Source organism: Podarcis liolepis (assembly GCF_965112155.1).
Source record: "Podarcis liolepis genome assembly, chromosome: 2".
Classification (NCBI taxonomy): Eukaryota; Metazoa; Chordata; class Lepidosauria; order Squamata; family Lacertidae; genus Podarcis; species Podarcis liolepis.
In genome coordinates this window covers 88,481,932-88,505,859 of record NC_139555.1, presented here as the reverse complement: position 1 = coordinate 88,505,859, position 23,928 = coordinate 88,481,932, and the positions used below count along the sequence as shown (strand labels likewise).

Genomic DNA, 23,928 nt, shown 5'->3' with positions numbered 1-23,928 from the left:
ATCCCGGCGCGAAGCTGCGCGGGGCTCTGGAGGGTGGCGCAGAGCTGCCTGCGCTCTAGGGCTTCTTGTAGCTCCGCGCCACCCTCCAGAGCCCCGCGCAGCTTCGCGCCGGGATCGGGAGGGTGGCGCGGAGCTGCAAGAAGCCCTGGAGCGCAGGCAGCTCTGCGCCACCCTCCGGAGCCCCGCGCAGCTTCGCGCCGGGATCCGGAGGGTGGCGCAGAGCTACAAGAAGCCCTGGAGCGCAGGCAGCTCTGCGCCACCCTCCAGAGCCCCGCGCAGCTTCGCGCCGGGATCGGGAGGGTGGCGCGGAGCTGCAAGAAGCCCTGGAGCGCAGGCAGCTCTGCGCCACCCTCCGGAGCCCCGCGCAGCTTCGCGCCGGGATCCGGAGGGTGGCGCGGAGCTACAAGAAGCCCTGGAGCGCAGGCAGCTCTGCACCACCCTCCAGAGCCCCGCGCAGCTTCGCGCCGGGATCGGGAGGGTGGCGCGGAGGTGCCTGCGCTCCAGGGCTTCTTGCAGCTCCGCGCCACCCTCCGGATCCCGGCGCGAAGCTGCGCGGGGCTCCGGAGGGTGGCGCGGAGCTGCAAGAAGCCCTGGAGCACAGGCACCTCCGCGCCACCCTCCAGAGCCCCGCGCAGCTTCGCGCCGGGATCCGGAGGGTGGCGCGGAGCTACAAGAAGCCCTGGAGCGCAGGCAGCTCTGCGCTACCCTCCAGAGCCCCGCGCAGCTTCGCGCCGGGATCGGGAGGGTGGCGCGGAGCTGCAAGAAGCCCTGGAGCGCAGGCAGCTCTGCGCCACCCTCCGGAGCCCCGCGCAGCTTCGCGCCGGGATCGGGAGGGTGGCGCGGAGGTGCCTGTGCTCCAGGGCTTCTTGCAGCTCCGCACCACCCTCCAGAGCCCCGCGCAGCTTCGCGCCGGGATCGGGAGGGTGGCGCGGAGGTGCCTGTGCTCCAGGGCTTCTTGCAGTTCCGCGCCACCCTCCAGAGCCCCGCGCAGCTTTGCGCCAGGATCGGGAGGGTGGCGCGGAGCTGCAAGAAGCCCGGGAAAGCCTGCATTCGCCCCATAGGACGCACACACATTTCCCCTTCATTTTTGGAGGGGAAAAAGTGCGTCCTATAGGGCGAAAAATACGGTATATCTACTGTACAAATTAAGCTGCATTCTAACTGCTCCTGGACAAAGGGTTGTGTGGCCCAAACTGGGATGGCGGCAGTGTAAATCTTCATTTTCTGCCCTTCCATCAACTCCCATGGGATGGATGTAATTCTGTCTGCATTTCTGGTGGTGTAAATTACTGCAGGCTCTGTGGACAGGACCAGGGAATGAAGGTAGTTCATTGCAGAGTTTCCTATTTGGTGACTCTTGCCTCAGGCAGGCCTTATGGCAGAGGTGAAGCCAGCCATGTCCACCTATTACTTACCTGACATTGTATGTGCATTCTGTTCCTTCTTTGCAGCGAGGCTTACATTCAGCACTGTTTAATTAGAGGTCCAAAGTGGAGCTGATCCCAGCTGGAAATGCAGCTTGTACTTTGTGCTAAATATAAAGAATACCAATGGAAGCCTACTGCATTCCAGCAGACATGTGTCTATCTGGTGGATACACGTCAGTGGCTGAAAGGTGGACACCTATAAAAACTGAGCTATGGAGGATGGTCAGTATTGGATCTTTACAGCTCTTTTCAGACAATGCCAGCCACTACAACTGATGGCAAATATGATTGGATTCCTCTGGTTCAATGGAACTGTCTTTGCTGAACCACTGAGATGGAATATCTTCCACATATTTTGTCCTATGTACTTTAAATCATGCTTTAAGTGTCTGGGTATTATTTTATTGGGATTTATTGGGATTACCCTCAAAAACCATCACCCCAAATAAGTCTTATCTATTGTCAGATACTGACTTTGACTTATAAGGTGTCTTTTTGCACTGGCTGCTAAAAATGATGAATGGAAAGGTGCTTTCAGGGGTAGCTATAAATTATCATGGTGATACAGCAATTTGATTATAATTTGATTATTCAATTTATTGCTTTCTTATCCTTTGTTTTATTGCTTGTTCTTTATCCTTTATTCTGGCTTTGCAATGTTTGTTTTTGCAAACATTGATTTGTTGTGGGCCTTGAGCCTGTTTGAATTTTTGCAATGGCCTTTGACCACAGGTAATAAAAGTGTGACCTGACTGACCAGGTTGCCACTGATTACATACAAGTATTCTGGACAAGAAAAACATGTGTGCTTTTTCTAGTTTTACTCACTGTAAAAAGATATTTCATCACTGTAATATCGTCAAGTGTCTCCTTAGAAATATGAAAAGCATGGAATATGCCGAACACCCACTTGATTTTAATTTGGGTTGACAGGATTTTGCTTTTGCTTGTTTAATATAAAAATCACATCAAAACTAAGCACCATACAAAGAAAGAGATGCTATCCAGGTACAACTGAAAGGATGCAGACCAGCCATCACTAGATGTGCAAAATTTCCAGAAATTGTGAAGCCTTTTCCTGGTCCCCCTCCTCCCCTGCAAATAAAATGGAAATGTTGGGGTAAACTGGAAAGTAAGCAGTACATTTTGGCACCCTTTAAAAGCCAAAAGCCACTTTGCTTCTTTAGGAATATAAAATCTATTATGGTGATTTTGTAGTGAGCACACTAGTTGAGCAAACACCCAAATAATGCTAGCCTTTGAAACAGCATTAGCTCAACAAGAAGAAAACATGCCTTTGGAAACCTAGCCCCAGTTCCTTATCAGCCACCTAGCTGCAAAGCCCCATGCTTCTGTCATCTTCTAGCCTCAGTGCCCATTACAGAAAACAATGTTATTTCATTTCACAGTAAATAAACTGGATCAGGGGTAGCCAACATGGTACCCTTCAGATGTTTTGGACTACAGCTCCCATAATTCTTGACCAATGGTTCTGCTTGCATGAACTAGTTCCCATAACTTGGCTTGAACCTTGTTCTGTTCCAACACTAAAGTTTGTTTACTTCTGTCTTCCAATTACACATCCTACTTATTCAGGATTACTATATACCACCACTGTACAGCAATTAACAGGCCCACACTATACATATATAGGGAATATATGAGAAATGAATTCACAAGGAGTGGGAATGTGAAGGAGAAGAATCACAATATGAAATCAACTGGGGGGGGGGTCACTTCAAAGTATGGATCAAGAAGGCCAGATGGGCATCAACTATTAAAGGATCAATCCTAACAGAAAAAGACTACAAACTCATCTACCACTTTATGCCAAAACATTTTCAGGACAACAACCTATAGTCCCTTCTGAAGTATTATTTCTTTTTCTTCCAGATCCTGAGTGGTAGGCCTATTCTTGCTTACAGGTATCACCTATATCCAAATCAGATATTCATCAGTGGCAGCAGGCCACATAATGGAGATACAAATCCAGAAACTGTCCCTTCCAAAAAACCAGAGTGGTCACTCTGTTTTCCTATCTACTTTTGCTCATTCACTTGCAAAATCTTGCTCTTTCCTTCAATGCTGGGTTCATATTGTTGTTGTTATTATTATTATTATTATTATTATTATTATTATTCACATATCTCTGCATACACATGATCAGTTCATGCATCTGATAGAGGACTAGGGCAAAAGATTAAGATACCATGCTCTTTTTCAATTACAATACAGATTTACCCTTTTCAGAAACAGGGATTTCAGCCTTTCTTCTTCTAAAATCAGGGTACATATTAAACTTCAATTATCAAGATCCACTATATTACATATTTCTAAACTAGTTAGCTAGACATTACCATTACAGGTTTACAGAGAGGCACAGTGAGTATTTAAAAGGTTAATAGTTCAAGCTTCAGATAAAGAAATGATACTTTTTAATAGGGCATTTAAGCCCTCATCAGCAGCCTGAGAAGGAAGAAGAGGAGCTAGACCAAGGAAATTGTGTTATTTGACAAGCACCTACCTAAATGCAGTGGGATGAGTTCAATATTGCATTAAGGGGATTGTTCTATCAGTGCAAGCATTTCTTCTGGATAGATGGAACTATCTCCCTTCACCACCACAAGCTGCTCAGGGGGTTTTCCAGACTCTCCCAAACAAATTTGAGGAGGGTGTGGGGATGGACAGCTGATGGAACTCCTGATGAGCTAGCAGGACTTGTTGCGATGGCTTCCACTAGGACAACTACTGGGTTGAATCTGGCCCAGGGTGCACTGCTTTCAAATTAAGTGAAGATTCCAAAAGACTGATACAGTGGTACCTCTGGTTGCAAACGGGATCCGTTCCGGAAGCCCATTCACAACATGAAAAGAGCGCAACCCACAGTGGCGCGTCTGCACACGCGCGGGTTGTGATTCACCACTTCTATGCATGCGTGTGACGTCATTTTGCACTTATGCGCAAGTGGCGAAACCCAGAAGTAACCCTTTCCAGTACTTCCGGGTCGCTGCGGGACGTAACCTGAAAGAACATAACATGAAGCGGATGTAACATGAGGTATGACTGTACAATGCTACAAAACCCATTAGGCTACTTTCACTAGACTGCCGTAGGTTTAATACCACAACACCCTCACAGTTATTCCTGAAACAGATTCCAAGTATTTTGATGCGGAAAGTCTTCTTGGGTATAAAATGAGCACACTTTATAAATAAAGCATTCACAGAGCATCAGCACACCATTTCTTAGCTCCATTTCTTTGAGTTCTTGACAACGAAATGCAGCAAGGCATTATTTTGAAACATGCTTTAGGCAGAATAACAAACCCACAACAGATTTCAATGACTCAGGCAATCAACATTCATGAAGCCTAAGGAGAGTGATAAAGACAGTAATGAGGCTTCTAATAATACCAGCAGCCTAAGGAAGACATATGCAACCAATATTTACAGACAGCCCATCTGAAGGTGCTTCCAGATAGTCTTCATGTTGCAAACAGGTTATTCAGATCCTCCCCACCCCCAAAATGAGGTGACAGAGTAGAAATTAAGCCTAGAACAGTTGCACTCATACACTATTGCAAAGGAGAGCAGAAGCAATGCAACACACTGCACAGTCTGAAGTTGGCTGCTGCTGCCTTCTGCTGTCCCCACTATCTTCTGCCACCCTTCCTCCCTAACCTGCAGACCCTGTTTGGAGAGACATCCATGTCACACTCTAAGGAAAGGGTCCCGGAAACAGTCTGGGCCACTGTCCTTGCCAGAAAGTTAAACTTTCAATAGGATTTGCCAGTAGTCAGAAAGTAGAGATGGCACGGATGATGTCTGAGCCCACCTCATCTGCAATTCCTTGCTCTTCCCTCAAAAAGTTGCATTGAGTCTAGAGGCCTGTTAGGAGTGTCACTAACTGCTTGCCTCTTGCAGCAGCAACACTCTTGTGGTGGCAGATACATAAGAGAAGCTCTGCTACATTAGAGCACACACCTATCTACTTCAGGTGATTCCCGTTTCCCCCTATGGGAAGTCTACAGGGAAAAAAACAACCCTCTATTACTGCTTTCCCCCAGCAATTGGTAGTCAGAGTCATGCTGCCTCTGTTTCTTAAGGAAACAGCCATCGTGACAAGTAATCACATATACCATTAATCTGTGAATTTGTTGAAACCCCTTCTAAAGTCATTTAACCGACTGGTAATTCCATAATGACCTATGCAATGTATGCATTCCTTTTTTCTGTCCTGAATCTCCCACCAACTCTACATCTTAGATGACTCTTGGTTTTGTATCAAGAAAAAGTTCCTTTTTTAATGATTCCTAACATGCAGTACAGTGGAACCTCGGTTTTTGAACATAATCCGTTCTGGACGTCTGTTCGACTTCTGAAATGTTCGAAAACCGAGGATCAATGGGCTGTCAGTAATTCAATGGGGAAAATTGAGAAACACGCTTCGGAAGCTGTTAGACTTCCGAGGAGAGTTCAAAAACGGAACCATTCACTTCTGGGTTTTAAGTGTTTGGTTTTCAAAACGTTTGGCAGCCTAAGACGTTTAAAAACCAAGGTTTGACTATACGTACACCTTTTTCAAAGGCACAACACACTAAGTTGATGTTTTAACTAAGCTATCCATCAGGACGGCAAGATCTAATTCCTGGTTAGCTGCTGTCAGTTTATATCCGATCTGTGTACAGTGGTATCACCGCTTACGGACGGGATCAGTTCCGGAGTGCCACTCGGATCCCAAGGTTTTTGCTACCGGAGGTGCCTGCTCTGCGCATGCGCGTGGCACAGTAGAGCGCTTTTGCGCATGCGGCGAAACCTGATAAAATACTTCTTGGTTTGCCACGTTCATATCCTGAAGTTTACGTAATGTGAGGTACTACTTTATATATGTGAATTTAAGTTTTTTGCACCAATGCTCATCACCTTACACTTCCTTACATTGAACTGTATTTGCCTGTTCACTCGTTTTGGAGAAATCCTTTTGGAGCTCTTCATAAGCCATTTTCTATTTTTATCATCCTAAATTTGGTATCTTATGCAAACAAGTAAGTTAAAAAGTGACCACCCAAATACAGCGGAACCTCGAAGTTGTGTTCGCGGAAAAACCCGGAAGTAGACACCGGGTTTGCCGCGATTCGCGCATGTGTAGAAGCAGCTTCTGCCATCTGCGCATGCGCAGAAACGCACTACCACCGAATGCGCACTCACACAAGACACCTCTTCTAGCATCCCGTTTCTACCAGCAGACGTACCTCTGGAACGGATTATGTCCGTAAGTAGACGTTCCACTGTACAGATTCCTTGGCAATCTGACTTCTTTGTTCTGTTGTGAAAACTAATCACTGACTTCTACTCAGACTCTGCATACTATAGTTTAACCAGTTACTAATCCATAAAGGACTCATTGTCTTATCCCACTACTAGTAAGTTGACTCAGGAACCCTGGCAAAGGCTTTTGTCAATGGCTTTTCTGGAAAGTCCAAGTACACAAAGTCTACAGCTCCAAACACCCTACTCACATGTTTGCTGACTTTTTAAAAAGTACTTCAAAAGTTGGTGGTAAGACCAACACTGCCTAGGTAGTGGAGGGTGGGCAAACAGATGAGAAAACAATCCCTGTCTCACAGAGAATGATAGAACGCCAGCTTCCAATACACTTACAGTCTCGTGGTCCAGGTGGCAATCCAAATTGGCCATCTTTAGGACACAGGATGCTACTAAATCACTAGTCTGAAGTGAACATGTATTATATAGACCTTGAATGTCTAATTTTTCTACATCCTGAATACAAAGTGCACACAGATACACACACTACAGTTAAGACAACTGAAATGTGGAGATAAACACACAACTGCCACCTTTTCTGCAGTGGCTCACCATCTGTGGAATGTTCTCCAGAGGGAGGCTTGACAAGAGCCTTCATTATACACCCTTAGGAGCCAGGCGAAAATGTGATTGACCACCCTATATACTCTTTTAACTGTGTTTGTGGCAGGTGGTGGTGGGGAGTGGGGGTTATTGGTTTGTTTCTGTTCTTGCTTTTATAATGCCTTTTGTGTTTTTTTTATCTTGTATTTTTAGGCTGTGAACCACCCTGAGATCTACAGATGAAGGGCGGTATACAAATTTTGTTGTTGTTAAGTCGCTTAGTTGTGTCCGACTCTTCATGACCCCATGGACCAGAGCACGCCAGGCACTCCTGTCTTCCACTGTCTCCCACAGTTTGGTCAAACTCATGTTAGTAGCTTTGAGAACACTGTCCAACCATCTCGTCCTCTGCCATCCCCTTCTCCTTGTGCCCTCAATCTTTCCCAATATCAGGGTCTTTTCCAGGGAGTCTTCTCTTCTCATGAGGTGGCCAAAGTATTGGAGCCTCAGCTTCAGGACCCAGTGAGCACTCAGGGGCTGATTTCCTTAAAAATGGATAGGTTTGATCTTCTTGCAGTCCTTGGGACTCTCAAGAGTCTCCTCCAGTACCATAATTCAAAAGCATCAATTCTTCAGCGATCAGCCTTCTTTATGGCCTAGCTCTGACTTCCATACATCACTACTGGGAAAACCGTAGTTTTAACTATATGGACCTTTGTCAGCAAGGTGATATCTCTGCTTTTTAAGATGCTGTCTAGGTTTATAATAATTGTCCATTTTATTGTCATTTATAAAAATCAACAGAAGTCCTTGTTAAATGTTACAAATTAATGCTGTATTAAATAAGAAAGCTGAGCAATTAAGTTACAGAAGTGGAAAACGCTCTACTTCTAAAATGTCAAAAACTACAAGAATCTTGAAAGAAGAGGAATGTTGGGTAACCACTGTCAACAAATAAAGTGTGCAAAATGAACTCAGTCCGTGTTATGGGAGGTGCATTACATGATTCCAATTAATTCACTGCAAGCGGATTAAGGGCACACACGATTGCAGCCTAAATCAAATTAGCATACTATGACTGAGACTTGAGTGAGACATCACAGGCTATACTGCAAGCTTGTTAAAGTATTTATGTGTGTTGCATAAATTAATAAATCCAAGGAGTTACTGAGTTAGTGTAAACGAAAATTCATTCAGTGTTGATACTGCAAGAGTATTCCAGGTGGGTAAAAGGTAAAGGCACAACGTAACACCGTGATGGAAGCCAGAACACACAGAAACACCATTTACCTTCCCGCCACAGCGGTACCTACTTATCTACTTGCACAGGTGCACTTTCGAACTGCTAGGTTGGCAGGTGGACAGAATGTGAAAGCTGGGTTCTAAGTTCCATAGCAAAACTGAAAATAATAATTTTGGGCAGAGATTGCACACTGAGGGATCATGTTAATGAGTCTTCAGAGAGCAATTTGAACTTTGAAGGAAAGGGATTGGTTCCCTTTCAACAGCATTTCCAATAGCTGGCCAGAACAGGAGAACAGCTTCAGAGGCTAACTTACTATGCTTCTACCCTGTGTTCCGAGAGAGGAAAGAAGAGCAGAAAGAATCAACATACTGCCTCCGCTGCCCAATAAATCTTCCTCAGTTGTTATTATTATTGTTATTTTATATCCCAACTTTTTCCCTGACAGGGACTTGAAGTTACTCCATTTCAAAGAAGTGATCTGCCATTTACTCCAGCAAAAGCCTCTTTTATCTAATCTCAATGTAAGACTTGATTATGTGAAGCACTCTGAACACATGAAATGTTCTATATAAAAGTTAAGTATTATTACTCACAAGGATATGCATTAACTATATAAGAGCTCTAACTGATATTTTAGGCAATGCAGCAGTTGATATTATGAGTTTTCTTTAAAATACACAGATCTATATGATGTTTGGGTGGATATTTTCAGTCTGAATCTGGCTTACCCAAAGTGTTGTGGGGCATGTTCTATGTAATATATACAAGCTTGGTTTAATGACTTACCTCCAAAAAAATGGAAAACTGACTACAGCTTTCAAATAACGAGAGAAATGCTTAGGCATATTTACATTTTGCCTTGATTTGAGTTGGCAAAGAATCACTTCTCCCCAAAATTTTTGAGTTGTTATCAAACCAAATATTGGAAGTCATGATTTAGTTATTTTACCATTTTACATTAGCTATAACATTAGTCTTTTGAAATACAGAGATCAAAAGGTCCACAGCACCCTCTATTGGCAAAATGGTAAAGTTTGAGAAGTCTCTCCGATTCATTTTTCTTCTGTGAGAACAGCAGTCACTTAAGAGAAATGTTCTGAGGCTAGGAAATGGAATTCAGGTCAACTGCCTCATGGCTTTAAGTAAATAATATTTCACATCCAAGTTGCGGTAGTAAATTCTGCACAGCAAAATATTCAGTTTACCATGCAGAAACTGCTGTTTCAAGGGGTGAGAAATATCTTTAAACACGCTCCCCCGTTGTTTTGCTATTTATAGCCATTGTTCCTCTGATCCAATACTGTCTTAACAAAAGCCACAGCTTTCAAATATTTTTCAAAATAGACATATAAGTCACAAACTTTAAGAAAAAGTATACATAATAAAAGTAAATGATTGGGTATACTTGCTGAAACAGAAGTGTTTTAGTTTGTGTTGAAAACAAATGTTATATATGCACAGCTGCATGACTTCTCCCACTTCTCTCTCTGCCCCCCTCCACAAACACTATAGCTAACAACTGAAATTGGTTCTGCAGCCAAGTTCTGGTACAAGTTGAGGTCTAGCCTAGTTTTGTTTTGTAAACGATTTTCCAACTGCACAAATTCCTCATCAGTCACTCCACACTTTAAAAAAGGAGGAGGAGGAGGAGGAGGAAAAAAGAGGCTGAACATGCTTTACTTCTTGCTTACACTCTGCATCAGTGGCAGTTTCTCCACAGGAGTCCGTAGTTACCATCTACAATACAGTGATGATTCATTTATCAATCTGCCTTAGTTCAGCAACTTAGCAGGCACAAAAAAGAATACAAGGATACAAATACAGCAAAGCATACCGGTAATCTTCCTAGAGACGAATGTACAGAAAAGGAGCTACCAGCCAAAAAGAAGGAGGTGTTTCAATATGGTTTGGACAGTTTAAGTATGGATACTGAGCACAACCCACCTTTATATAATTTGCGTACATGCTGTCCCTGATTTTGTAATTTAAGTGCTTTATAAACGCATATGCCTAATGTGTCTAACCACCACCCCCTTTTCCAGCCGCACATTATCAGCTTTCCAACTGCACAATTTTTCTCCCAAATGCACATTTTGTTTCCAACTGCACACTAATAAAAACCTTGGCCTCGCCAGCACATCAGAGAACATTATACCTCTGTGTGCATTTGTCATGTGTGCAGGCATTTACCTTTTGACCATGGGGCTACACTTGAATTCTTAACTGGCTAAATAGCTCAGAGTCTGAAATATTTCCTACTGTGGGCCTTCTTGTTTATTGGCAAGAAAGAATATGGAAAGTCTACCCACACACACCTCAACTATTGCATGTTGTTCCTAACAGCCCATACTCTTACGTCAGGTGTATTCACTGATCCAGTAATAGTGCCTAGTATAGACAAGGTCTCTTTGTACAATGCAAAGACAGAGATTTATGTCAGCTTGTAATGCAATCTTGCAGTTCTGAGACTGCCTTATCAATATGCAATTAGCCCACTTACTGCCATCTAAACATTTCTTATCTTGTTCCAACACACAACAATGCAATCCTATCTCTGTACAAGGCAACAACACTTCATTTGGGCATTTTAAATAAAATGAACTCTTATTAACCAAAATATCTACTCCAATTTCTGATTTGAAAAACCTGAAGCTTTGTACCTCCCACATTCACTATTACAGGGATATATGGAGTGCTTTTTTTCTGGGGGAACCCAGGGGTACGCATACCCCTAAACATTTTGTGAATCTAAGTTTGGCCTCATTGAGGTGCCCCTCAATTTCAATATGAGTAGGAAAATGAGAGTACCCCTAAACATTTTTTTTAGGAAAAAAGCACTGCATATATCTATTGTACACATACGTATACACACACAGACACACACACACACACACAGACACACACACACACACACACACACAGAGAGAGAGAGAGAGAGAGAGAGAGAGAGAGAGAGAGAGAGACAGACATAGTGCTATGGTTGTTGTTGTTTACAGAACTGTATGAAATTTGTGGGCATGGTAGCCACTCAAGAGCAGATAATATGAGCCAAACACCAGATAGGCTCAGGTAATTTGTGATGGACACCTTTAAAGCTTGAGAAAGAAAGAAAGAAAGAAAGAAAGAAAGAAAGAAAGAAAGAAAGAAAGCACTTTAACACAGAAATTTTTAAATATTCTCTTAACTTACATCACTCTCTGATCCTTGGCTATCCCGATCTTCTTCCATGACTTTTCTGTTAGTTTCATTAGTGTTTCAATTCATCACTATACCAACAGAGATTGGCCATTTAAACTTTTCACAGACTCATGCTCTAGTTTTCGCTTCTTCTCTAGCCTATAGGCAATAAGGAAGTCTAGTAAACCTCTAAGGAGCAGGGATAAGAAATAGCACGCACTCATTGCTTTGGGGTTCAATTGACCAAACAGGCCTGTTCTGCAGCGTGTCCTTTCAAGAACTAGGAAAATCCATCATGCAAGTTTTAATAATTAAGATTGCTTATCAAGCTTTCCGTAGTTTAACCTCACCAGAATACAAGTAATTTGGAAGTTAGAGCTCTCTTTTTTTCCATCACAACTGAAAGAATCTCCAGAAACTGGTCTGCAAAATTCTTATTCTACAAAAGGATTCCATATAACTGTCCCTCTTTTAAAGTGACCACCACCTCCTATGAGGAACATCATTTTATAATTTGTGTGTTTAAAAACCACCTGTACAACAAATATATCCATTATACTTGGACAAGACAACATCTAGGTCATGGGTAGGCAAACTAAGGCCCTGGGGCTGGATCCAGCCCAATCGCCTTCTAAATCTGGCCCGCGGATGGTCCAGGAATCAGCGTGTTTTTACATGAGTAGAATGTGTCCTTTTATTTAAAATGCATCTCTAGATTATTTGTGGGCCATAAGAATTTGTTCATTCCCCCCCCAAAAAAAATATAGTTCGGCCCCACACAAGTTCTGAGGGACAGTGGACTGGCCCCCTGCTAAAAAAGTTTGCTGACCCCTGATCTAGGTCAACAAGCTCCATAAAATCAAGCACAAAAGTTTGGGCTTATGGTTCCCAATCAAGAACTTGTCAAAGTCTCAGAACACTTCTGGCTTATTCAAGGATCCGGTAAACAGTAAACTGAAGTATGTAACAGAAAATAAAAGTATTAAGAAGGGCTCACTAAGGGTGGGGGGAGTAAGTAAGCACCCTCTCCCACTTTGTGGAGCCCGTTTGACCCCCCCCCCCAGTATACTCCAGAGCTTAGGGTGAGGAAACAAGCTGGGAGATGGCTTGAACGCAAGTGGAGGAAAGATCTGAATGAATGCAACTGAACAACGGTAAGGGCTCATTATCGAGCTTACCTAGTGGCAGTGAAAGCAGCAAAGAAGGCATACTTTGCTGCCTCCATTGCATCCTCATTACGGCATCTGGCAACGCTTTTCCAGGTTGTACGAGGTCTTTTACAGGATGACCCAAAGGAGGTGACAGAACCAACAGTAGCTTGCAAAATGCTGTTTGCAAAGCATTTTGAGGATAAAATCGCTTGCATCCACTAAGACCTTGATTCTGCTGTTATAGCAGATGAATCTCATAGGGTGTCCAGAGCACAGTCTAGTCCTGTTGTGTTGGATGAGTTTCAGTTGGTAAGACTCAAAGATGTGGACAAGGTGCTCAGATTAGTCAGGGTGACCACTTGCGCTCTAGACCCTTGTCCTTCTTGGCTGATAAAAACCAGCAAGAAGAGAACAGCTGGCTGGGCCAGGGAGGTGATCAGTGCCCCTTTAAACTTCCAGGTATAGGGTGGTATATTATTATTATTATTATTATTATTATTATTATTATTATTATTATCATCATTAATGGTGGTGGTGGTGTCATTTTAGGTGTTACATAAACAAAAACCAGAATATAGGGGAGTTTTATATTAATTTATACTACACACACATACAAGGAACAGACATGCTATAAGCACTAATGCATCATTTTAGATTACCAAAGGAATCACTCTTGAGCTTGTAGGACAACCACCACCAGATCAAGGCCCTTCCATTGTTCCAATCAGAAAACCTGCCACAGGGTTTTTCCTTTGCCACTACACCGTTTAACAGCCAGCCACACCAGACACGATGGAAAGGAGACAGCAAGTTCTCTTTCATTAATGTGCCTTAACCAGCTGTTGTCAGATATAAGCTTCCTAAAGATGACATTCCAGTAGAACCAGCAGAAGGGTAAGCAGAGAGAGTATAGCTCCTTCCTGTAGACTGCTAGCACCAATTATGTGCTACACTTCTTGAATGAGTCACTTTGGCACTTCTTGTATGAGTCACTTTGGCTTTATTTCTTTAAAATGCCATTTTCATGATCACCTAGCATACTGTCTTTTCAAACGTTAAATGCTACAGATAACAGCCAACATTAACCATACTCCGAATACATAGAGATCAATAAGTCCACTGATTTCAAGGGTCTGCTCCAAGTATGACTACAGCTTGGCATCACCCTATGGCTGCAACCCAATATAAATATATTGGGTTGTAAGTCCCATTCAACTCAACAGGATTTACATTTGAGTAGTTGTGCAGGATTGTGCTGCAAATCAGTTTACCGCTGCACAAAGCTTTGTAAACAAGAGTAAGTGGATTATAACAATTAGGGTAAAAGTTTAACTCTCTGGTGCTTATCAAGCTTTAATTAGTACAAATCAGTAAAATTTACAGGGCCACAGGACTCTTGCTGTTGCTAGAATAGAATGCAGTTAATCTGCTGAAATCCGTCTCAAATCCAGGTTAGTTTAAAGGTAACTGATCAAACTTTCCGGAACTGGTGTTGTTTGCTCAGAGTCAACAGTTCATGGTCTTCAAGTTCCACTGTATAACTGTACCGAGCATCAATAATGAACACTGGTTTCATATCTATGCTAGTGCATAAAACAGAAACCACAATGAACAATAAAGAAAGTATCTCATATTTTCCATAAAACATTAAAGATAGTGTGAGAACAGCCACCTACAATTTGATATGTATTTTTGATAAGAATAAGTTTTATTGGAAATTCAAATGAATTTCAAACACTTCAAGCTCAGTTGGTACAGCAGGATAATCTTACTTCAGGGTTGTGGATTTGAGCCCCACACTGAGCGAAAGATTCCTGTATTGCAGGTGGTTGGACTAGCAGGTTTCCTCAAACTCAGCCCTCCAGTTGTTTTTGGCCTACAACTCCCATGATCCCTAGCTAGCAGGACCAGTGGTCAGGAATAATGGGAATTGTAGTCTCAAAACAACTGGAGGTCCGAGTTTGAGGAAGCCTGGACTAGATGCTCCTTGTGGTCGCTTCCAACTTTATAATTCTATGATTCTATGAATACTTCTCAGTTCTATCTTATACCACAGTTGTTTAGAACTCTTTACTGTGCTGAATTAAGACAGCATGACATAGTTATGTCACTGTCAATAAAGAAAGAATGCAAAATGTCTTTTTCTATTTTTTTTATTATTATTTAAAAAGGCTACCAAGATGGGCTTTGTCTAAAGCTTGCAAAATTACCTTTGTTCCATATTGTGGGTTTTGATTTATTTATTTTTTTAAAAAAAGTATTTCTATGTTAGCACACTAAGTTTTATGGAGCTGCATTTGGGGGGGGGGGGGACACACAGAATTTAATATGAAGCATTTCTTTACTTACACAATATACAGTAAGGAATGTCTCACTTGGCCAAAATCCACTCAACACTCTGCTACTACCCAGTTTGCCATAATGTCTTTGGAAGGACAGAATCAACTTCTGTCTTGGACAATACAAGACTACACCTAGCTCTTCATGAATTTGATGATTTCGTTGTCCCCGAAGGGGGCAATGACAATAAAGATATTCCTATTCTTATGATGCCACTAGAGTTCATATATTGTTATATTATAACAAGACACATAGGAACAAAGTTTCCTATAGACTCTGATTCGTTTCCCAGAAGACAAAACTAAAACTAAGAATTACAAGATTAGATGAGATACTTTATGAGCATATTCTGCTTTAGATATACAGTCATACCTTGGTTCTCAAACGGAATTTGTTCCAGAAGTCCATTCGACTTTCGAAAACGTTTGAAAACCAAGGGGCAGCTTCCGATTGGCTGCAGGAGCTGTCAGGATATTTGGCTTCCAAAAAACGTTTGCAAACCGGAACACTCACCAAAACATTTGAGTCACAAGGCGTTCGAGAACCAAGGTATGACTGTACTGTAACAGTGCTATAGAAGACAGTGATCCCATTACCACTAGCTAAACATGGGCAGAGAAGCTGAGGGGGATTCCCCCCCCCCGCCAAAAAAATAATGCAGCTTCTTCCCTGGGGAAGCTCCTAGAGATGTTTGAGTCACATATTATTTTGCCTTTTTATATAAGTGTTTTCATGTTAGTTAGGGATCAACGGAAGTTCTTCACTTAGTACAAGTGGAGCACTGCCCATCCTAACCCCAAGCCCACCCCCCAAAAAACTGTAGCCCAATCTCTTATGTTCCTTATCATTCATATGCAATATAATGTATCACATTTGGATACAGTCTGTTCTTGTTTCATAGCATTAGGCAAGAACTATGAAGAGCCTTCCCAACCAATGCTCTTTTCTGAGGCTGAGGTGCTTTTTCTTCCATTTGCAAGTACAAGGTTAAAGCAGCCACAAGCACAAGCCTTTCTTCTTTTCTATGGCTAGCCAGCCAGCCTACCAGTCTTTGTAATCAGCAATGTACCTATGTGAGTTCATTGTTTAATTTCTACATTCATCATAGGCACACACATGCACACCCAAACACACATTTCAATGAGAGTGGTGGCAAACTATCCCAAAAACATGTTTGACTGGTGGGAAGGAGAGCAGGGAACCTGGTTTATTCATGGGCAAGACTGGGCCCTTTTTTATTGTTAGGGGAAATGGGAGGGGAAAGAGTTTCCTGGTGGCATATTTGGCTGACATCATAAGCATGGAGTGGGGGAAGTCTGGTTTCCTTCATTGGCTGGGCCAGGCATTTTTATTTATATTCTCTTCACAATCAAAACCAACCACCTTTACAAAATGTTAACAGTTAAAGTCTTGTTTTGCTACTAAAAAGTGGTGAGGAGGGGTGCCTACTGTTGGGTTGTAGATATGCTTATAAATAAGACTTTGTTTCAGTCCTCTCCACTCCACAAGAGCAACTCAAGGAAATGCTAATGTCCATACTTTCATGATTGATAAAAAGGTGTGCAAAACACAGAGCAGAGTATCTTTACCTTGCCAAGCAAGGCTGATGTTCATAATTACTGTCTCACAGTGACCTTCTTTTATTGAAGAGATGTGTTCCATCTCATCTACACATGTATAAAGAAAACCTCCACACACACAAGTTAACTTGGAATTAGTACACTTCCATATAATACACACAACAGATCAGTAACTATGAGTCCATGCTTTAAGAGTCTGTTCCACTCCAACCTGTCCTTGTCCCAACTGCAACACACTTGCTTCTTCTCTCCTAAATTCATTAGCTTAATTTCCTGTTTCTTCAAGTACTGCTTCCTCCACCTATGTTGAAGAGTACTGATGATCCCCATATCAATGCACCCTATCCCACAGGCTTCCATGCCTCATCACCTCACTCAGTCTGCTGTTTTACTTGCGCAATGTCTCCTGCTGCGATAGCCACTGCGATGTTACAAGTTTCCACCATATCCTTTTGTAACTTTTCATTAGATATCTGAACAGGAAGCACTGCTCATTAACTAAACCAAATGGAATTAATTGGGAAACACAGATATGACTGCACTGACTTTAGGGCTAGCAGTTCCATTCCTCAGTTTCAGCAAGATATGGAACCACCACTTCCTGCCCTCTCCCTCAAAAAAGAACTGTCACATAGATCTTTCTGCGTACCTTCTATACTGCAGACCAAAATATTTCATACCCAGAACCAAGTTTATCTAATGAAACAGTAAACTTCAATATGGCTCAATACATTTCTTTCCAATAAAAAGTTATTAAAAGTTTTCAACATAAAATACAATAAAAAGCACACTATAAAGAACACTATACACAGCAGCAACTTGCACAGTTGGAATTGCATACTACCATTTACCTCTTGGCCATAAAGATCCTTACATCTTAAATTTAATCCAATGCTGGACTTACTGGAGAAAAAAATCAATTATTATATGCAAAGCAGTCTACTTGGGAGATTATGCTACTTCCACAAGCTAAACAGCTTCCAAAAATAAAAAGTAAGTCAGCATCTACTGTTCTTTATTGCCAACAAGCTGTTGCATTAGAGAGCTGGTTTGCAGCCATCTTCTCTTATTACCAGTGCAGAAAGAACATTATACTATGTTCTTTACTCAGGTACACGGCTTTCAAGGAAATACACACACACACACACACACACATATATTTATTGCCCTTTCTACTATATTCAATGCTCAGATTTTTTCAAAGAAATGCTTCAGCATCCAACAAGAAAATACACTTTGCTATAAACAGAACTCACCCGATCTGCTGATGCAACCTCTTCACCAGCTAGACATATAGGAGAGGCCATCTCCAGCACAGACATATTAGTAGGGGCATCAGTAGTTGATGAGGATCTGGGCCGGCCTGAATGAATATCCTGGAGAGACTTCCTGTTGATTTGGGGGCTTCCCTTTGGAGGCTCTGCCTTGCCCCGTCTGCTGTGCAAGCTTGTTCCTCTCTTCATTTTAGGTGGCACTCTGATTTGTTGTAGAACTCTGTTCAGAGCTGTGGGGTGGGTAGAGACACCATCAATTTCAGCACATGTGCTTTGATTTTCCAATTCCGTTTCAAGCTCCAAATCAACCTGAGCTTGCTGAATATCATGGGGAGACACTGAGGACCTCCTGCGTTGATGCTGGAAAAGATGCTTCAACCCTTGACCAATCACATTAATATTCTCCAAGGCATTGTGGGTAATTTTGGATAGCTTTTGCTCCGATTCATGCTGCCTTTTGGTCTCTGGATCTTGAGACTTTCCTCCAAGGTCAGGATCATCATAGAGTTGTTCACTACCAGAAGGCTCCATCAGATGACACCAAGCAAGTTTATTTGACAAGTCAGACACAGATGTTATGTGCCCTTAAAATTTGTTTTTGCTGAAAAATGCCAAGATTGTCAGCCAATAAAGTGTGCAATTGCTTCAAGAGTGAATACACATGCAGCTGTGCCACGGTGGTCTCATGCTTATCTACTGTTAAAACAAAAAAACTAGGGTTACACATCATGCACAGATTAAGGTTATTCACATTGAAAAAACATGCAGCTAGTTTACTCTCTTCTCAATCCTAAACTTTTCAAGCATTTTTTTTTACCATGGGGATTAAGTGCATTTCCACTGCAGGTGGAACACAAAGCTTATGAAAAAATATTCCAAAACCAAATGCTATATTAAATATAGAAACTATACCTCCCTACCAGCAGAGCTGGTATACTGGAAGGCAAGGAAGATTTTGTCAGAACCGTAACAAGCATACCCCAATTTTAATATGCGTTGTGCTACATGAGGCTGGATTTGGCAGCTTATCACCATGGTATTAAGGAAAGGCAATGTAACTCAACACATTGCTCTATATTTCTAATAAATTTTATGTTATTACAAACTAAAAAAAATGGAAAAAACAAAATATCTTCTTTCAGGCAAGGACCAGAAGCAGGGACCAGATTCCACATTGCCAGCGCCAAAATATTTTGTAGGTACCAAAGGCCATTAGCAAAGGCTCTCTTAGGAATCTCAAATGTCTAAAATGACTGGTTCTTGTAGACGAAAGCAGCAGAATGGCAGCAGCATTAAAAGTGGGTCTTGTTCAGACTCACAGGAACAGATAATAATAATTTATTATTTATACCCCACCCATCTGGCTGGGTTTCCCCAGCCACTCTGGGCAGCTTCCAACAAAATATTAAATAACACAACCTGCTCCTTCAGGTATATTGCTTCGGGTAAGTGGAAAAGGCAAACAGCTATAATTATGTCACACTACAGGCAGGTAGCTGAGGAAGTAAGCAAGTGAACTCAAAGCAACTTGAATATTAAGAAAGGGAGCATTAATAAAGTTAACAATAACTGAACAGCCTTGTAATACGCTTGTTGTGATTAAGTGCGAATCACATGCATAAGCTGTTTAAGATGATAAAATGGACCATACAAATGAAGCTCAGTCTTGGCAGATCCTGCATGAATTTTGAGAGAAGTTGATAGAGATATATGATGTTTAGACTGGAGAAAACATCCAACAGAACATATTAAGAGCCATTATGATGATCAGGACACATCTAGGATCCAGTTTGGAAGTCTGTTTTGCCAGTCCTAATACTTGAACCCATGACCCTGGGATTAAGAGTTTAATGCTCTACCAATCGAGATATCCTGCAAAAGCAAGCAAATATTGTCTGTACAAAAACTCTAGCACCTTTGCTACCCTTCTCAGACACTGCACAATATAGTGACCCACTGGAAATAAAGCCATCCCAAATTCTACCATTGTGATGTAACATGTTGCAAGTTCTGTTAATAGACTGAAAATTGGGCTACCACTATTTTACCCAACAAAAAATAAGCAGGGGCATCGTACACATTTGAAAACTTAAAGATACAACAAATGCCTCCAATATTAATTCCCACCATTAGTTTATATAAATATATACTATCCTATTGATGCGTAGTAGTATATTTCTGTGACGTATATAGCTAGGAATAAGGCAGCCATTCTTATGGCCTGCTTTTATATGCTTTTCTGTGGTAACAGTTTAAATCACAATAATCTTATTTCTCCATGGACAAAAGACAAATTATGGCATAATAAGAAGTTATGCACAAGTGTCAGGAATCCACACGCAACAGCACCATTCCTCCTTTCAGGCGAGTAAGCAAACAGACCAGAAAGTATTTAATGGGACGTCCAAACTGGAAAATATGGGTATTGGCATCCAAACAAGTCAGGATATGAAACCATAGTTTGAAGTCGGCTTTTGCATCCTGGCTTGTTTGGCATTAACCATTATTTGCTTCCAGTATATTTCCTGACCCAATTGAAAGTTCCTGTTTTAACCTGCAAAGTCCTAAGAGCAGGTTACTTGAAAAGATCACGTCCTCCTTTGTATGCCTACCTGCACCTTAAAATTCTCTTCAGAAACCCTTCCCTAGGTGCCTCCACCAATGAAATGAGGCAGAGGGCAACTAAGGAGATGTGGTTTTTTAGTAGTAGCATATCAGCTATGAAACAGACTTCCCAGAGAGCCACACCTGACACCTTCTTTATCTTTTTTCAGTGCATTTTAAATTGAGGCTGTACAGTAAATTATTCTATGGTGCCTCTGCGCAATGAAGCTTTTTGCAGTATTATTATTGGATATTACCTATTACTGTAAATTGTGTTTGATGTTTTTATTTATTTATAAAAACATTTATATACAACTGTGTCATGAAAATATATCACAGTGGTTTACAACATTATAAAAACATAAAACCACACAATAAAGTCATAAAAAGTTAAAAACCAACATCAACAGACCATTGTGGGAGATGTACTCTTAATTGCCTGCATAGGCCTGGTGGAATAGAAAAGTTTTAAGCATGTGTTTAAAAGTTGGCACAGAAGGCGCCCACTGTACGTCTCTATTGATAGGGTATTCCACAGGACTGGGCCAATGAAACTGAAGGTTCTGTTTCTCATTGTTGCCAAAGAAGCCTCACCAACGCAGGGAACAACTAAATGAGTTTCTGCAGATGATCTCAGTGATTGAGCTAGAATATAAGGAACAAAATAAAAAAAATCCTTCCAGTAGCACCTTAGAGACCACCTCAGTTTGTTATTGGTATCAGCTTTCGTATGCATGCACACTTCTTCAGATACACCTGAAGTGCATGCACACGAAAGCTCTAAGGTGCTACTGGAAGGAATTTTTTTATTTTGTTTTGACTACGGCAGACCAACACAGCTACCTACCTGTAACTAGAACATAAGGGTTCAGGGTGATCCTTGGGGTATCCTGGACCCAAATTGTTGAAAGCCACCATGGGAATATTTACTGATGGGCTGTTATATAAATCTAATGAACAACTAGTTCTCATATCAGATACAACAGGATGTCATGGTTAGCTGCAGCTTCCTGACTTGTTTCGCTACTTATCGAAAGGCAGGAGCAAAGCAGCTGTGAGTGCCTGAAGCTCATGCATATCTTGCTTTATAAAGCCAATATTTGATAAGCTGAATGTGACCACAGTCATGTGATACATAGAAAGAAAAATGATTCCAGATACAGAATTTCATCCCATTTATTTGGGTAGAAATGACCTCCAATTCTTAAAAGGAAATTTTTCTATAAAATTCACAACTCCAAGCTAGATATGCCTAGTACCCCCGCAAGCCCCCAATCCATTATAAGGTGGATACAATAGGATGAGTAACTGCACAGAAACTCAGATTTGTTGCAATTAACGTGGATCACACATATGCATTAAGGTTAAACTATATCATACATCTGAAACATTCAAAGAATGGGATTACAGACTGATTCCTTTGTTATAACATCATAAACACTTTACAGGCTCACTCCAATTTGTGGAATTAGCCATCAAACTACCCAGGGGAACTGCATTATCTATGGAGAATGCCAGAGGTGGAATTTTTAGTAATAACAAAAAAAGTTCAAAACCCTGCTGAGTCAGATTACTTCAGGCTGAAGAGACTCCTCAAAATCTCATTTTTTAAAAAACAGGCAGATTTTGTCCCCCATGATTCTGGGAAAATGTTTTAATCTGATAAACATTTGCTAATGAGAATGAGATAGGCCAAAGATAACCTAGATTAATATTTTATTGGCTTGGTGGTAATCATATATGCATGGTGTGACTGACTGTTATACTGTAGCTAAAGACCTCCCTGTAGTACCACAGATTAGAGTTTTGTGAAATTCCATCCTGCTAGAGAAGACTGCATAGATTCTGCAGCTAATTCAACAGCCCTTGTCATTCAATGCTTTGCCTATGGGGATCTCACTATGCAGCTATTTCAAGAGTCACTACATGTTGTCAGAAAATGCACGGCATTTGTGGTTAATGAACCAAGTGGCAACTAAAACCAATTTTTTCCTATTTATTTCTACTGTGTGTGGTCAGAACATTTCTCATGCTCCCAAACATTTGCTGGTTTGCCCCTTACCCTTGAAATTCTCCATAAAAAATATTTCTGTATATTCACTAAATTGCTTTGAAATATTCTACTATGGCAATGGCCAAGTCTCCAAGTTTATTACATGGACAACTTTCACTGGAACTCGTGTACTACCGGCTTTAGAAAAAAAACAGCAAAAGTGCTACCTAATGCAGAAGATGAAACAAGCTGCAAAACACCATATATACAGTCAGTGGACATACGTATTTGCAAACATTACAGAACTATTCTAGCATCCTTTCAGTGAGACTTAACACAGCTATTGAAACTCAGATGCCAAGACACTACTTAAATATAGGGAGGAAAAGGTACTTACCTCCACCACTTATCCTTAAACATGACTGGCTGGTGGGGCTCCTCTGTCAAACAGCAGCTTGGGGGAGAGAAAGTTAGACAAAACTTAGAAAAGAAACATACACATCAAGGGAATGTGACTTACTGAGGTTACTTTAACTCCAACACTGTAATAATATGCCCCTAGTTATGGTTGGTCTCAGCATTACTAATAGGCAACAAAGAAGGAGTAGAAAAATGTGATGACTTCTGTGCACCTGCACATTCTGCTCAACTTCAGCTTACACAGCCATGCCCCTATTCTGTCTCTGCAGACAAAGAACTTCCTGGGAATTTGCCACAGTCAGTGAAAACTCTTGAATATTTGCAAGCTGAACTTTCCACATGCTCAAAGCTATTCAGGGATAGGTTTGCAACAGTGGATTAAGCTTCACTGAAAGGCCTTTCTGCCAAAAATAAATAAGATACCTTTCATTCTTTAATTATTATTTTTTAATTTTCAGTTTTTTACAAAAAAGCACCAAAGTTACATGAGAAGACTGCTTCTAAAGCAGTAGGATTTCCCATTCTCCTACCTAAATCAGCTGCTGTGGGTCCCTCAGAGCAGATTTTATAGATACATGGGGGGAGACTGGGGAGGAAGCAGGCCCCGTTGTGTGAACACTTCATTGGAGTCCACACTATAATTATTTATTTTTAGCATTAACAAATACTAGAGCAGGAAAAGAGAATTCAAATTGCAGAGAAGGCCCATCAAGCTGAAGGGTTAAACTTCAAAAATGTTTCATAAAAGCATCAAAAATTGGAAGGCACACAACTATCCCATATACAAATTTTAATCAGCAAGTAGTAATTGAAGCAGCATATGGCAAAGCACCTCTTACACAGGGATCT

The 23,928-nt window shown here is 41.5% G+C and overlaps 1 protein-coding gene across 3 annotated transcripts in view; it reads right to left on the bottom strand.

Annotated features, from left to right (window-relative positions):
- The window catches only part of TMCC1 (transmembrane and coiled-coil domain family 1), a 112,654-nt gene that overhangs the window by 74,269 nt on the left and 14,457 nt on the right, over window positions 1–23,928 (bottom strand). The window contains exons 2-3 of one of the 3 annotated variants that reach the window (XM_083492785.1): window positions 23,057–23,113; window positions 18,045–18,292 (exon numbers count right to left, since the gene is read on the bottom strand). In XM_083492785.1, the coding sequence (XP_083348911.1) occupies window positions 18,045–18,251 (207 nt within the window). In that variant the 5' untranslated portion in view covers window positions 18,252–18,292; window positions 23,057–23,113. Of the gene's footprint in view, window positions 1–11,729; window positions 12,087–18,044; window positions 18,759–23,056; window positions 23,114–23,928 lie in introns of those variants that run through there. The other 2 variants (XM_083492786.1, XM_083492789.1) reach the window with 2 other exon arrangements.